Consider the following 16,312-nt stretch of genomic DNA (forward strand, 5'->3'; position numbering starts at 1 on the left):
CTCTTTACCAATGTAGCTATCAGTTTCCTGATTTTTGCATTGGTGCCAAATGTTTTCCTTATCCATCAACACGGGGAGGTGTTAGCAGAGTTGTTGTTAGTCATTTATTTCTGTTAATTCCTTTCCACGGACATTTAGGGGTAATACAGGCAGCAATAATATTTTAAAAAATATATATATAGATGTACTGCTCACTGCTCATACCAAAAGTCATCTCAGAGGCTCTTCCCAGGATCCTTGTCAGCTAAATTAAACAGTAAAATCCTTTCTGAATTCGTACTGTTGCTGATGTGTCAACACTCACAGCATTCTCCCTTTCAGTCCCATCTTTCTTATCAAGCGAACGCTGCTGCTTAAGATCAGCCAAAATTAATTTTGAAGGTACTGAACTGCTATAGCCTCCCTCTGCATCTCTGGCACATCAAAGATTGCTTTTCTTCTATACTTGTCTCGAGCAGAAATAATATTGTTTGGAAATAAAAGTACTCAATGGTATTTTTCAATTTGTTACGGAAAAAAATGTATTGGACAAGTTATTTTGAGAAAGCAAACCTCAAGAATTTTTCATTGAGAATGCATCAAATGAAGTGTGTGTTAGCTATTCAGTGGAATTGAATGAAGGAGATGTATGGAGACCTATCTGATACGAGCCATTAAATGGGAGCAGATGCATAAATTTTAAAGGTGATTTTTAAATAAAAACTTCTAATATAACTGTACAGAGCTTCAAATTATGAATGTTGCTGTTGTAGATCTTGGAACCAAAGATGTTCCGTTATGCTCACAAACTGGAAGTTCAGAGGACAGATGGAGTTTTGGGTCAGCCTTCTCCTTTACCACATCTGTATTCTGTGTCATACTATCAACTATCAGAAGAATTGGCAAGGACTTATCCTGAGCTAACACTTGCCATCTTCTCAGGTATGATTTAAAATGAATGAATATAAAGATCATCAGGTCTGAAACCTTTTAGAAAATGTATAGTTCATAATTCACTAAAATAAGGAACACAAGAGATTGTCTTCATAATAAGTGGAGAAAATTGAATTTATTGAGTAACAATTTTCGTTTCTATTTGTAATATATTAAAGAGGAAACAATGAATCAAAAGAGAAATCATGTATTAATAAAATAATTTCCAAATGACTTTCAAAATTATTCTTCTGTTATTCTTTCAAGTATTGTTGTTTACTGTAGATTACTTAAAAATAATATTCTGTAGCATCTTAAATAGCTGCAGAATAATAACCTCTTGTATAATAACTTCTTGTATAAATTAAAAAAAGAAAAAAAAGAGCAAATACAAATGTAAGAAAAGTTTTAAAGTGCTTTTTTGCCAAATTGGCACATTTTTACATGCTTTAGGTTTTCAGCTATCTCCTCAATTAGAGGAATTTTTTTTTCCAGGCAATAATTTTTAAAACTTACTAAACACAATATGATATGTTATAGTGTATTTTTTCCCCTTGGTGACTTGAATTTGTTTGTTCTCACTGTTTATATAGGAAAGGAGCAGTGCTGAAACTCTGCTCCTCAGTCTAGTTTGCCATGTTTTTAACCATGTAATGTGCAATGCATACTTTTTTCATCAAGACTCAGTTTTATCCTGGAAAGCATTACTTGTGCTTTCCTTTCCATAGAAATGAAACTGGTGCATAGAGATTGGATTTTGTTTACCATTTTCAATGAAAAGCTACTAATAGAATAAAACTAGCTTGTATTTTGCAAGAGTTGGTAAGTGAAACAAGCATAAAGTAGAGAAAGAGAATGTTAAGCTTACTTTTCAGAACTTTCAGCAATTAAGAAAACTATCAGAACCTAATATACACTTCCTTGTTTGTGCATACAAATCTATGTGTGTGTATGCATACAGCAATTCAGCTTCTTCAACCATGCTGTTTGTCAGAAGAGTCTTCAGCTAGCTCTACTGAAGAACAGATGGTGGTTATGAAGTAGCACTAGTCAGTTAAACAAAGTTATGTCAGTATCGGTTTTTTTTATGTTAGTGTGATGTACTGGATTCATAGTAGTGATTGTTATTGGCAAAGTAATTCCAATTAATGATCCACAATTTATCTATGTATGTAATCTGTGAATCACAGAAGTAAGTCAGAGAATCCAAACGGCTCACCCGGCTGGGAGACAGGTGATGCTGCATTATCTGCTGCCATGGATGAACAATATTGAGTTGGTGGACTTGAAACCTTTGCCAACCATTCGGCGGCAAGATGAAGATGAAGAAGATTCTTTGAAGGATAGAGAAATAATGGTAAACAGTAGGCGCTGGCTACGAGGAGAAGGCTGGGGATCACCGCAGGCTACAGCCATGGTCCTGAACAACCTTATGTATATGACTGCAAAGGTAAAACCAATTGGTATTCCAACTGTTGTGTTTAGGGAGAACACTGTTCAGAAATACTGTGTTACAGACTTCCAAGAGTTACTGCTCATATTAGTCTGCTTACTTGTGAATACACAAATTACGGTTTTGAATTGTTATAAGAAATATGTAATAGAAATAGTTCAGTAGCTGTTGCATATAGCAGTTACATATAACTCTTTTTCTAGATAGATGTCTGTTTTAATAGATAATACGTAGTCCACTCTGTATGTGTGATCTCAAAATGGAATTTTGGAAGTAAAGCTGCTTGATAGAGCAAATTCTTAGCTACAAAACAATATTTTTCAATATAGGAGCCACCATTAGCTATGCATTTTCACCAGCAATAAACAAGAGCCTGCATAGCATGCTTGTCAAAACCTGCACCAGTGGAAGTGACCCTCTGTTGCCACTTCTGATAAGCACCACTTACTGCCTTGTCATACTCACATGCACTCCATAAATGTTCAACAAGTGTTGATGAATGTCCATGTGTGCCATTTTCTTCCACGTGGGGAAATTTGGTGACATACCTTTGCTACATATGCACTTCCATGTCAGATGCCATTTTGTCAGACTGTCCCTCCATTGCCATCCATCACGCAGTAACAAAATGTAATGGAATATTGGTGGGGAATATTCAGCCTCCTCTGCCATTCCATCAACACCCACTCCTAATGTCATTGACCAACATAATAAAAGAGGAGGCATTACTTCTGGAGCAGCTCTTGTAAAATAATATAGTTACTGTATATAAATAACAAAACTTATTTTAGTTTTTAATTTTTATTAAAGCAGTAAAATAAAAAAGCAATGAAAGCATAAAACTAGTAAGATATCATCTGATGGGATATTCTATCTTGTAAAAGTCTGGTAAAGAGACCCAATCAGATTTTCTAGTTGAATATCTGGCTGCAACTCTATAGCTTCCATCTGAAAAATTTATTTATCTTGAATGAAAATGGAGTTGTAAATATATGAAGACACTGATGATTTTTTTTTTGGCAGTCTTGAAAAAAAAATTCTGCTGGAGTTTTCAGGAGAGATATTTACTTTGTTTTCCAGTATGGTGATGAAGTGGCTTGGTCTGAGATTGAAAATGTCTGGACTACTTTGGCAGACAGCTGGCCAAAGAATCTGAAAATAATTCTGCACTTCCTGATCAGTATCTGTGGAGTGAACAGTGAACCCAGCCTTTTGCCTTATGTAAGTACATTGTATGAGTCTCCTTATTATCACTGGTGTTTTAGAAATTAACGCTAGCAGTAAAGATCACCAAGCAAAAGATATAGTGTAATAGTATCACTCCATGTTTTATGACCAGTGTACACTGTGAATAAATCAAGTGCAAAGTGTATATAAACCTGACGGGAAGGTACAAAGCAAAGAGCCAGACTCTCTTTGGTTGTGCCCAGTGCCAGGGTGAGGGCACAAATTGAAAAACAGGAGGTTCCCTTTCAGCATCAGTGCTTTGAAGGTAAAGACTGAGCATTGGCACAGGTTGCCCACAGAAGTGATGGAATCTGGGAGATCCCTGTAAGCTGTCTGGACTGTGCTCCTGGGCAGCCTGCTCTGGGTCACTCTTCTTGAGCAGCAGGACCTGCAGAGGTCTCTTGCCAACTTCAACCTTTGTGATTAGTGTACTAATTCTAGAAATAGGCTTATAGGATTAAGTGGACACTAGCTGTCCCTGGCAAAGGAAATGTTTTGCTGTTTCAATGACAAGAGGCAACGAATGCTTTCCAGTGTAATAAATATATGGTATGCTGAAAGCCTGTAGAACTTTTGAAATTAAAGAAGCATGCCACTGAAGATGAATGATTCAAGTATTTGTAATATGAAACAAAAGATTTTGAGAAAATAATTTCTCTGATGGTGGTAGTTTTCTGTTTATGAAAGTAGAAGTAACGTACTGCAATTTACTTGGTGATAAGTCTGAAACAAAGCCATCTGTCAGTTATGAACTGTCAAAATTCAGGGTGTCCTAGATGGACCATAGACATTATTTAGTAAGTAACTTTTTTAAAAAGGAAAAGATTTCTTGAACACCTGTTTTTGCATTTCTGTTCTCTTGTATTAAAAAAAAGAAACTTGATTGATTGCTAGTTTTAGAAAGATTTCATTCCATATATGCACTGATCAATTTCTTTCCATCATAATATGCAAATCAGCAGACACAGATAGTTTCTGTTCTCTAGGAAGAAATAAGGTGGCTCCATAACTATTATTTTCATCAGAGAATTGCAATTGGTTTTGCTAACAGTCCAAAACATAGATATGAAGTAAACAAAGAAAGAAAGAGGTATCTGTGATAAGTGTGTATTCTTGTATGTATGTGTGTGTGTCTGAGAATATATAGGACTTACAGTATTGTGTTCTTACAAAGGTCATTTTAAGTTCATTGGGTGGCATTTGTTTTCATTGCAAATCAGAAAATCTAGCAGTGAAGCCCCAGATCTTTCCGATATAGTTTGAACCAGGAGACAAAGTAATTTCATGAGTCAAACATCCTAAATTACTTACCATTTTACTTACCATTTCTTAGAGCCATTGTCCAAATCTTAATCTTAGATGTTGCTAAAACCTTTGTTAGAAAAAGCTATTATGTTTCTTAAACAATGGTTGTTGAACTAAGATTAATTTTTGTGATGTTTCTGATGCTTGCTGGTGTTTTTGTCTGTGGAAAGTGTTTTTGTTTGCTTTTAGAACTAGAATCAGTTGCAGGTATTCTCACTGGCACTGTAGGTAGATAGTGTTTCTAATGAGTTGAGATGATCAAATCTTTTTTTTTTTTCTTCCTAAATCACTGTGGTAAGAATTGTATTTGTGTGTATTACTATTTTATGTATATGTACTTTTTTATTTGATGGCAGGTAAAGAAAGTTATTGTTTATTTGGGTAGAGACAAAACAATGCAACTATTGGAAGAGCTGGTGAGTGAACTTCAGCTTACAGATCCTGTCAGTTCAGGAGTCACACATATGGATAATCCACCGTATTACCGCATTACTTCCAGCTATAAAATCCCTTCTGTCACTTCAGGTGAGAATTTATTGAACTTAATCTATTATTGCTGGATAACAAGGTGGTTGCATTGTTCATGAAAGTGTTTAAAATGTATTAAAAGTAGTATGGAGTACTTATGCTTAAGTGTTCATTGTAAGAAAGTAGGGAGAAGAAGGTGAAAATTTTTTCGCAATTATGATCAGGTAAGTGTGATGGTTGATAGTTTCTCTTAAAAAGAGATTGATATAAGCTTCATTGAACACTGTTAGGTTTTAATCCCTAATCTGTTTGTGTTTTGAATGAACTGCATACCAAAATCCAACTGCATTTTACAGATGAATAGAATAAAGGAAAGAAAGGAGATATCTAGGTCCTGCTTCAAAAACAAGCCTTTCTACTTCATTTACTCTGAAGACTTAGAGATTCCTGGAATTATTTGTTTTTGTTTTGGTTTTTTTTTTTCCTGTTAGTGAGATTACTGTGGCAATTCAGAATCTTTTAGTCTACACAACATTTTTTTTTCTCCTATGAGAAAGTAATCACTTCTGCTTGGTTTGTATTTGTGCCTGTTGCTATAGCATGTGCCTGTTTAGGAGTCTTGGAATGGACAAGTAAATAAGGCTCGTTGTATATAGCTTAAGTCTGCGTTGCTTTTTTATTCAGTTACCAGTGTCTTTGTCCCTAATTCACAGGTACCACCTCTAGTAGCAATACAATGGTAGCTCCCACAGATGGCAACCCTGACAGTAAACATATAAAAGACAGCATTGAAGAGAAGTAAGTATCTCCTCAGAGATCAGTTAATAATTAAAATACAGAAGAATTCCTGGTAGCTTCTATAAATACTTGTGTCTCAATGGCTTTGATAGGTCTGTGCTGCAGGAAATACATGTTGAAGTAAGTGAGTACAATTTGATTTTAAGCAAAAAAACTGGAATACTATTTGGGATTAATGGTCAGGCTTTGCACTGCTGTATCTAAGTGTCTGAATAAGTTATTTATCACTTATGTGCTTACCTAAGAGAAATTATACTGTAATTGATTATACTGTAATTGTGTATGAATATGTTGAAGGCAAAACAGCCCATTTATTAATGTTACAAATTCTGATATCGGTTCCCTAGCTCACAAGAAATCAATGATATCCAAATGTTGGCAGTTTATTTTCCCATGCACGTGTTAATGTCTATGTGTAGCAATAGGAGGATGCCTCCCTCCCTCATTTTTGAGATTCTCTAGAGTCATCTTTTGGAGGAACTTCCCAAATAGCAGTACTGGTGTGAATGGAGTGGAAAGCAAAGAACTGATGTGGAATTAGTTGGGATGCTCACTCAAAGCTGTTGTGGGCATGCTTTCATTGTGTGTCAAATGTGAGCTAGCTTACAGTGAAAGAGGAGCAAGGATTCCTTGATTAGCATTAGAGAATATGTGTACATAAAAACGTGTGCACAGGCCATTACTGTAGAGTAATGTAGCTGTAATGCAGGTTATTTTGTAATGTCTTGTTTCCAAGCCTTAGAAATATTTCTGCAGCAAATACAATAGTAATTGTATTTCTCTAATTATAGCAATGTAATTTCGCATTTGAACAATTTTCTTCTCCAGGATGATGACATCAATATAATTAGATTGGTAAATATATTGGCAGATACATGCCTCATACTTCAATTAAAACAAATCATTAAAGATTATGAAATCTGAGGTGTCATTCAGAATTTGTCCTACCCAGGCACAGATAAGTATTTGGCTACTTTTCAGGATTGAGCTGAAGAAGTCTGTAAACGATGACAGGTTTGAAAGTCTGTGGAAATTTTGGCATGTTATAGTGTTGTCTAAAGTCTCTCTAGAGTAAATGCTTTTTGATATGATGTAGTGTGTATATCTTGGGCTGGGGAGGAGGAAGGAATTATAGAAGCTATGTCAAAAGAGCTTGGAAATCATGCATTTAGCACTTCAGTTTCTCTGACTTCCTTCTAGTTTATCAGATTAATGAAGATCAAAGAATCATTTCAGCATTAGTGAGAAGTATGTCTAATGGCAACACGTTAATATTTTAAATGCTAATGGAAATGATTTATCAAATCAATTTGTACTGGATTCCCTCCTCAAATACTCTTATGTAGCATTGCTGCAGGAAGTCCTACACAGCTGAGATGTTTTATATCATATTGTATAATTGTCCTTGTGAGATGAAACATTTTTGCATAACAGTTTTATTGAAAAACAGAGACCCTAATTGGTTTTTACAACAGAATGTCAATTACTAATGTCTCTTTATTTGTTCCTGCAGTTATGCACATCTGGACATTTACAGTGGGTTGAACAGTAACTTAAACCGTCAGCACCACAGACTAGAATCTCGCTACAGCAGCAGCTCTGGAGGATCATATGAAGAGGAAAAAAGTAATATCTTAATTTATAAATATTTCTGTGTGTAAAATTTTCAAAAATTAATGCTTTTGCTGAAGATTTTGGAACATAAGGAAGTAGTGATAAAGAGGTTTTTGCATGAACTTATTTTAAATAATAATAATAACAATAAATATTATTATTATTATTATTTTACACTCTTCAGTCTTTGTTCTGCTGTTGAGATCTTGCACATATTTGATTGCAGTACTATGCATAAGGGAGATTAACTTGCCTTCTTTCCTTGCCTTGTAACCCAGAATGAGTTGTAAACATCATTGCAAGTGAAGCAGTTTCATTCCATTTCTTTGCCTCATCAGCACGAAAAGTAGAACGTTAGGCTGAAGAAATAGAAAAGAGATTCGCAGGTGGAAAATTAAATGAATGAGGAAAAAGATGATGGAAAATAAGTTAAAAAAGAAAAAACAAAGACATAAAATTAGAAGTGATTATTCTTTTAAACAGCAGCAGTACTTGTTTAAAAAAGAACATGCTTATCAAGAATGCTTATCAAAGCGAAGTATAGCAGGGAAGAAAAATCTTGCAGTGTATTCTAATTAATTTTCAAGCTTGCTTTAATTAATTGATTTATTCTGATCTGTGTTCTGTTTTTTTCTGAGGTGCAGGTGCAAGGATAAAAGTCAGTCTTTTCTAAAACTCCCATCTACTTTCGGAGGCATTTCTTTAACAGGGGCTTATTAACTGTCTCTGCTCTTGTACCAAGCTCACCTTAATTATTATTGCCTGTGTTCAACTGCTGCATAGAGGCCTCAGTTTGTCAAGAATTTAAAAATGTTCAGAAGACTGTAAAACAGAAACAGACAATTTCTATATTGTATAACAATCTTTAGAAGACTTGTAGAATAAAAAATTACACATATTGAGGGTGTTTGTTTTTATTTTTCTGATTTGTTTTTTCATCTGTTGTGTTAGGTGATTCAATGCCTCTGTATTCAAACTGGCGGTTGAAGGTGATGGAGCACAATCAAGGAGAGCCTCTTCCTTTTCCACCCAATGGAGGTTGCTGGTCACCCTTAGTGGATTATTTGCCTGAAACAACTTCTCCGGGCATGTCTCTGCACAGGTAATTGTTCTGACAGTTGTAAATGCTTGCTGGTGGCAATTCATTACTTTTCAATTTGTGTTGTACAAATACAGGAATTTAAACAGATTTAAAGATAACAGATAAAGATAGTACAATTATTTTCTGTGATTTTGCACATCTGTTTGAGATCTTTAAGCCTTCTTAAGCCTTTTATTTTGGGGAAGTGGAGTTTATCTTCATTGTGAGCATACGTATTTCCCTTAACGCAAGTTTGTAGGTGTTTATAACTAGAGAGAATACTGTTCAGAAGCATTTTAAGCTCTTTGCATCTGTACATGAAAGTTGCATGTTATGTTCTGCTAACAGATTTATTTTTGTTTTTAGATGCAACATAGCAGTGATCCTTTTGACTGACTTGATAGTTGACCACAGCGTGAAGGTGGAATGGGGAGGTTACTTGCATCTTTTGCTTCATGCCATTTTTATAGGTACCAACATTCTTCTAGAAATACTTCCTAAGTACATGGATGTTCTTCTGTCCATTTAAATTAGTGTTTATCATTGTATTTAAATTTCATTAGTATATTAATATTTACAGACAGAGCTTTAACACAAAACATGGAAAGGACTGCTGTATTGCTAAAAATCTGCACTATTTATATATCTGTGATGGCCTATTTGAAAACTTACTTTCAAAAATAAAAATGGCATTCCTTTTCCTTTTGAAAAATATTTCACCTGAATACCTTTCAACTTGGATAAAATGAATATAATTAAGAGGAATTGCTAGAGTTCAAAAGCAATTTGTTGTACCTCTTTTCCCTCTGTCTTCATGTAGAAGGCAAAGTGAAATTCTGCTTATTTTTTCTTTCTGTTTGTCTTTGTTGTAATTTTCATACAGAGAACATATTAATTTCTGACTGCTGTGTAAGAAATGAGGATATCTTAATGTTTGTTAAACTACATGCTTTGCTTTTGTATTTGAACACTGAAAAAACATCTAAGGATGGAAGAAACAGCTTTTGTATCTAGCAGTAACCATGTGTGCCATTATTTATTTCATTATGTGATTTTCTGATAAGATATAACAATTTAAAACTGCTATTATAATAATTGAATTAAATGTGCTCTCTGCATTTAATAAAACTTTACTTTTTTTTTTTTATTTTTAAAATCTGTGATAGGTTTTGACCACTGTCACCCTGAAGTGTATGAGCATTGTAAACGACTGCTTTTACATCTGCTGATAGTGATGGGATCTGGCAGTAATGTCCAATCTGTTGCTTCTGTCCTGCTCAGAAACAGAGAGTTCAATGAGTCCAGGATGCTCACTGTCAAGCAAACTACACACTTAGATTATACTTTTACAGGTATGCTTTAGACTTGTTAAAATGACATGGGAAGTTTACTTCTAGGCATTATCAAGATCTCTTATACTTAACTATTTTTCAGAGCCCTTGCTAGTAAACTACATTTTATTTCAGCTCTACCTAGCTGGCTAAAAAATATTTTAAGACCGAATGAGTACTGTAAGTACAAAGTACATTTGCACTTTGTGCCCCATTGTCAGAGCTGAGAGCTCAGTTGAGCAATTAATTAATAATGGAAAAAACAGAGGAAATTCTATGCTTTGGATCTGTAATAGCACAGTTTTTAAGATGCTTCTAAAATAAAAAAAAAAAAACAACAGGAAAATGCATCTCTTACTTGCACATAAAAACTTTGAATTTTGGACTTCGTTATTTTTTGTCATTGTTTAGTAACCTAGCAGAATATTCTTGTGAGGTCTGCCTAAACATCACAATATCATAATTATGCAATAAATTCTTTTTTTTTTTTTTTTGTGTAACCGTGAATGTAATAGGTGTGAGCCTAAGGTATTTTCTAAAGAAAAGTGAAAAGAGTAATTCATAGGAATTCAGTAGGTGGCAGCACATTGCTATAAAATCTGTCAGCTCCATCCTGAAATCAGAATTGGTTTCGTTTTTGACCAAAAATATGCATCTGTTTTCTGCATCTGATAATTCATGGTTATGAGGAATTAAAAAGTGGGTGTAATCAATGAATTATTTTATGTAAACCTATTCACAGAACTTTACTGATGCACCCATGTAACCATTCTGTTCCTAATCTTTGCAGTTTTGAGCAGAACTTTCTAAATGTGACACAATACTGTGCTATGGCTACTGAACAAAAATATCTAATGGGGAACTGCAATATGATCAGTATCAAATATTTCCATCTGGGGATTAAAATAAGATCTTTACATGTATGTATACCTAGGACAAGATCAAGCAAGTTGATTTGAACTTTTCTTTGAAACAGGTACTGAGCCCTGTAGCTCAGTAGATTGATTTTTTATTTATTTATTTTTTGGTGTTTGTCAGTGGGTTTCAAGTTTATGTACAGTTGTTACAGCCAGAGATTCATGACTCTCGTCTTTTATCTGTTTGCTTTCTCCTAGCAGCTTGTCATTGTAGACATAATGTGAAGAAACTGTACATTTCTCTTTCATGGCCTCATGATTCTTTTCATGGAGAGCAGCCACTGTGTTAACCTAACTTCAGAAGCTGTGCAGCCAGAAAGGCTCTACTTAGAATTGATTCACTAGTTAAAACTTAGTGTTTTCTGATTTAAAGTGCTGTCAGTTACAATGGGACTGACTTTTAGCCAAAAAAATATATATATATATCTGCATGTTATTTTTAAGCAGTTTGGATCGCTTGTCTCAACTTTCTCTACTCTATGATGAGATGCTTCAGACACTGTTGAGCTGTTGTTTCACTATATCACCAATACAAAAATCAAACAGCGTCCGGTGTTTCAAAAGGAGGAATCTAACTGTTCCTGATTAAGGGTCAACTCATTCTAAGGCTTTGAAAGTTTGTTTGATTTCATTTGAAATTACTGCATCCATGAAATTATTATATTTGTTAATTTACTAATTTTTATAGGGCTAATTTTTCTTTTTATTTATTTAGTATTGAACTGTTGAGCTCATAATGGTCTCCTTTTTATTTCAACAGGTGTTCATGATTTTATACCTGATTACCAGCCCTCCCCAATGACTGACTCAGGGCTTAGTTCAAGTTCTACCTCTTCTAGCATCAGTTTAGGAAATACGAGTGCTGCCATGTCTCATATGCACACCACCATCCTCAATGAGGTTGACATTTCAGTAGAGCAGGATGAAAAAGTAAAAACTCTCATAGAATTCATTACCTCAAGGTAAGATTTTAGTTTTCATTTTTGCTAAGAAAAATGCTGTATCAGTAAGAATATTGAGTTTAACCCGGAAGAATTTTTATGTGGTGCATTTTATAAACAACCCTAGATCTCCAACTATTTGAAAGAATTTCCTCATCCTGAGTGTTTAAAAGTCTTTTACCATGTTCTACACAGGTTCATTATCATTGCCTTCCACATAGTCTCTTCCATCCTGATGAAAAAATACAAAAAAGTGGTTAGGAAGCTGCAAGATTTGTGGGAAAAGGCTATGGATTGACTTACAGAGAAAAGATGGGAATTGGGGGGGAGGGAAGAAGAATTAGTGGCAAAGAACATCTGTTTAAAAAAAAAAAAAGAAACAACACTTCTTCAGTTTATATAATAGTATACATAAAGCTTTCAAGATTGTGTAAGTTGGAAATTCAATATACTTAATCAAAAGTTATGAGATTTTCATAGCCCTGAAATCACAATAGTGTGGTTTATTGCTGAGGAGAAAAAGATAAGAAAGAATGTGGTTTTAACAGTATTATGGTGGTAGCTGTAACCAGCTTGTTGTTAGTTCCCTAAATATCAGCTAATGGAGAGCATCTCTGCAGATTTACACTGCTTACTTAGAATCGATACACTGCTTTTCCCTGTTTCTTACTTTTCTGTGTATTATTGTAGCAATATTAAGCTGTTGTCAAAGTTCTTTGATTTGTGACTGCAATTCTAAGTGGCTTCATTTATGTGATAGGCAGTAGATCATTTTGCAGTTACGTAAGGCAAAAATAACATTTAACACTAGTGACAAAGGCTGTGATTTTCATTCTGTCATGTTTGCTCTGTTTTTATGGTTTTAGGAAAAGAGGGCCGCTTTGGAATCATGAAGATGTTTCGGCTAAGAACCCTAATATAAAGAGTGCTGAACAGTTAACTGTATTTTTAAAGCATGTGGTATCTATATTTAAACAGTCTAGCTCAGGTAAGCTAGAAAACAGTCAAAATATGATAGCATGTTTAAGTCTGCAAACTGCATGATATTTTTTCAGTGCCAGTAAGTTTACAGATACTCTATGAAATGACTTTATGATAGCTTCCTGCTTCTAAAAAATACTGATTTTTCTTGTGCATCACACATTTCAGTTCATACTTCTGTTGAATCGGATTTGAATATAATATTCTAGGAATGAGATAAAGATCTTACTAGTTTATTGCAGACGTGACATTCAAATCATAAGTGTTTTATTATCAGCAAGTCTCTCAAGTGTTAAATATTGTGAAAAACACGTTCATATGCCTGCAAAGATTTTTCAAATGAGTATTCCTTGAGAAAAATTGTAGGAGATGGGAATATTTTGTAGTTAAGGATGACTTCGACCGTTATACTGTTTATTAAAATCAGGTATGTTTGTGGGATTCTTTAATGAAGCACTGTGATATCTAAGTATTTATTTTCTTGTGTAGGAGGATTTCAGTTGGAACACTGTCTAAGTGAAGTTGCTTTGCAAACTGCTCTTTCGTGTTCCTCTCGACACTATGCTGGGAGATCCTTTCAGATCTTCAGGGCTCTGAAGCAGCCTCTTACTGCATCTACACTTTCTGATGTTCTCTCCAGATTAGTAGAAACTGTTGGAGATGCAGGAGAAGAAGCTCAGGTATTTGATTTTTTTTTTACCCCTTAATTTTATTAGAAAACTGACATCCTTGTCTATTATTTTAATGATGGCCAAATTTAAGAGTTTTGGATTTGGTTACTTCTGTTTTTGAAGATACTTTGTATATCAAAGCAGTTTTAGTCATTACATTTTCTGAATTTTCACCTAGTAAAATGAGATTTGCTATGTAAAGTGAACTTTACGAGAGTTTGATGCATCTGTTTCTTAAAAATGCAGTATCTTTCATAGTAAACGATTCCTGATATCAGTCATATAAAAATAATTTTCTGTTCTTTATTAAGAACTCAGGTAAAGTGTTAAAAACACCAACTTGGTGTCATGTCTAAAGAATTCAGTCTAAGCTTTCAATATTGCAAAATGAGAATCTAAGTAACCAAGGGTGAGACCATACTTAAGAATAGTGTAAATCTGAATGAATTTTTTGAAATTTTAGGAATGCATTGAATCATTTGACTTTGTTCCCCATCTTAAAACTGTAGCCAGCCTGACCTTTCTCTTCAAGGTCATCTTCTAACTGAAGCATAAGAATAATCTAGTTATTGATGCTGATTTTATATTGCTACTCAATAGTTGTGATGTGATTTCCCTTTCACATACTGCATAATTTATAATGACCTGTGGCTTTCCCCAGGGTTTTGTCATAGAACTGCTTCTGACTTTAGAATCTGCTATTGATACGTTGGCTGAAACCATGAAGCATTATGATCTGCTTTCTGCTCTTTCTCAGTAAGTTCTTTCACTAGTCAAGCTATATTCTATGTTTTTATACATTTGAATTATTTAAGATCTCTGTTACTTATGTAATGAAATAATTAGTTATCATCTTTGCAGGGTAGTGATATCTCACTAGCAAAATTGCTTCCTCTTTTCTGATGTTTTCAGCATTCTTCCCCAAGCAAAACCCATAAGAGCCTACATTTGCTGAAGTAGATATCTGCTACCATTCCAAATTAGCCTCTTGGCTCAAAAACTTCCATTTAATTTGTTCTGTCATTTCTTCTGAAATTTCTCAAAAGGGGCACTGTGAGTACATTCAGGACTTTATCAAGCCGTAATGAACTTGATTAAATAATATAATTTCATAGGATCTTATTTTTCCCCATTTGTGTAATATTTAAGAAGTAATTTAAAGTTTACAGATATAAAATCTTGTTGCAATATATACCTCTCTTCCAATCATAGGGTCGTAGAATGGTTTGGGTTGGATGGGACTTCTAAGATAACTTCTCATCTAGTTCCAACCTCTCTGCTATAGGCAGGGGACCTAGACCAGGTTGCTCAGAGCCTCATCCGGTCTGGCCTTGAATGCTTCTAGGGAAGGGGCATTCACAACCTCTCTGAGCAACCTGTTCCTGTGTCTCACCACCCTAATAGAAAAGAATGTCTTCCTAATATCTAGTCTAAATCTATCCTCTTCCAGTTTAAAACCATTTCCCCCATCCTGTTGTTACCTGCCCTTATAAAAAGTCCCTCCCCAGCTTTCCTGTAGGCTCCCTTCAGGTACTGGAAGGTTGCTATAAGATCCCCCCAGAGCCCTCTTTTCTCTGGACTGAAAAGCCCCAACTCTCTCAGCCTGTCTTCGTAGTGGAGGTGCTTCTGCCTTCTGATCATCTTTGTGGCCCTCGTCTGGACACACTCCAACAGCTTGATGTCCTTGTGTTGGGATGTCAGAACTGGATCTGGTGGGGTCTCACAAGGGCAGAGTAGAGGGGCAGAATCACCTCCTTCCACCTGCTGGTCACGTTTCTCTTGATGCAACCCAGGATATGGTTGGGCTTCTGGGCTGCAAGTGCACATTAACGGCTCGTGTTGAATCTTTCATCAACTGACACTCAAATCCTTCTCCTCAGGGCTCTCAAACCACTTTCTAATCTTACTATAGGAGAAATTTCTTCAGCAGTAGAAAATGTTGTTTTTTCTTAGGCCTTAGATTTTTTTGTCCATGTGTGAGAGAAGTCTGACTGAACAGTCTGAGTCCTTTCTTTCTGTGTCTCATTCCAGTTTGAGTGGTTAGCTCAATAACTTTTATCAAAATTGAAGAAAATTGCTGAACGTACATCTTCTTTTGTTTGATTGCATACAAAAGGTTTCTGAAAATGTTCATATTTCTAAGAATTTCTTTCATTTCTAAGTATTTTATGAGTGACAACTAGAAGTAGTTGATTTTTTTTTAGAAGAGAAAAATAAGGTAATAAGCAAAAACTATATATTTATTAATTCACTTATTTCTCTACCTTTATCACATCTATTAAGAAGATAAGTCGGAATGCTAGATCTTCAATTCAAAATCATCTTTTACATGCTTTTTTCCTTCTTTTACTGAGTTGCTGTGTAACTATTAGGGCATTAGGTGATTGTAATGAATATACGTTGTAAAAAAGATAATGGGGTGCTAAAGTCTTATTCTTATGCTGCAAGGATATTATAATACATAGAGAAATATTCTCAATAGAGTATTTTCATATACTGTGATAGTTTTCCATGTATTTCCACATACTGTAGTAATGCTCACCGAGTTGTCTATCTTTGTGATTAGTGTCAGATCTTTTTTTTTCCTTTTTCTAAAGGATATTGCTGCATTTT

At 34.7% G+C, this 16,312-nt stretch overlaps 1 protein-coding gene across 13 annotated transcripts in view; it reads left to right on the forward strand.

The window, feature by feature from the left end:
• The window catches only part of FRYL (FRY like transcription coactivator), a 155,817-nt gene that overhangs the window by 106,375 nt on the left and 33,130 nt on the right, over positions 1–16,312 (forward strand). For all 13 annotated transcript variants that reach the window (XM_048943375.1, XM_048943373.1, XM_048943377.1 and 10 more), the window contains 13 exons: positions 753–921; positions 2,103–2,362; positions 3,446–3,586; positions 5,254–5,422; positions 6,079–6,163; positions 7,677–7,789; positions 8,729–8,879; positions 9,225–9,328; positions 10,025–10,210; positions 11,867–12,068; positions 12,914–13,035; positions 13,518–13,708; positions 14,361–14,455. In XM_048943375.1, the coding sequence (XP_048799332.1) occupies positions 753–921; positions 2,103–2,362; positions 3,446–3,586; positions 5,254–5,422; positions 6,079–6,163; positions 7,677–7,789; positions 8,729–8,879; positions 9,225–9,328; positions 10,025–10,210; positions 11,867–12,068; positions 12,914–13,035; positions 13,518–13,708; positions 14,361–14,455 (1,988 nt within the window). The remainder of the gene's footprint in view (positions 1–752; positions 922–2,102; positions 2,363–3,445; positions 3,587–5,253; positions 5,423–6,078; positions 6,164–7,676; positions 7,790–8,728; positions 8,880–9,224; positions 9,329–10,024; positions 10,211–11,866; positions 12,069–12,913; positions 13,036–13,517; positions 13,709–14,360; positions 14,456–16,312) is intronic.

Source organism: Lagopus muta, chromosome 4 (genome assembly GCF_023343835.1).
Source record: "Lagopus muta isolate bLagMut1 chromosome 4, bLagMut1 primary, whole genome shotgun sequence".
Classification (NCBI taxonomy): domain Eukaryota; kingdom Metazoa; phylum Chordata; class Aves; order Galliformes; family Phasianidae; genus Lagopus; species Lagopus muta.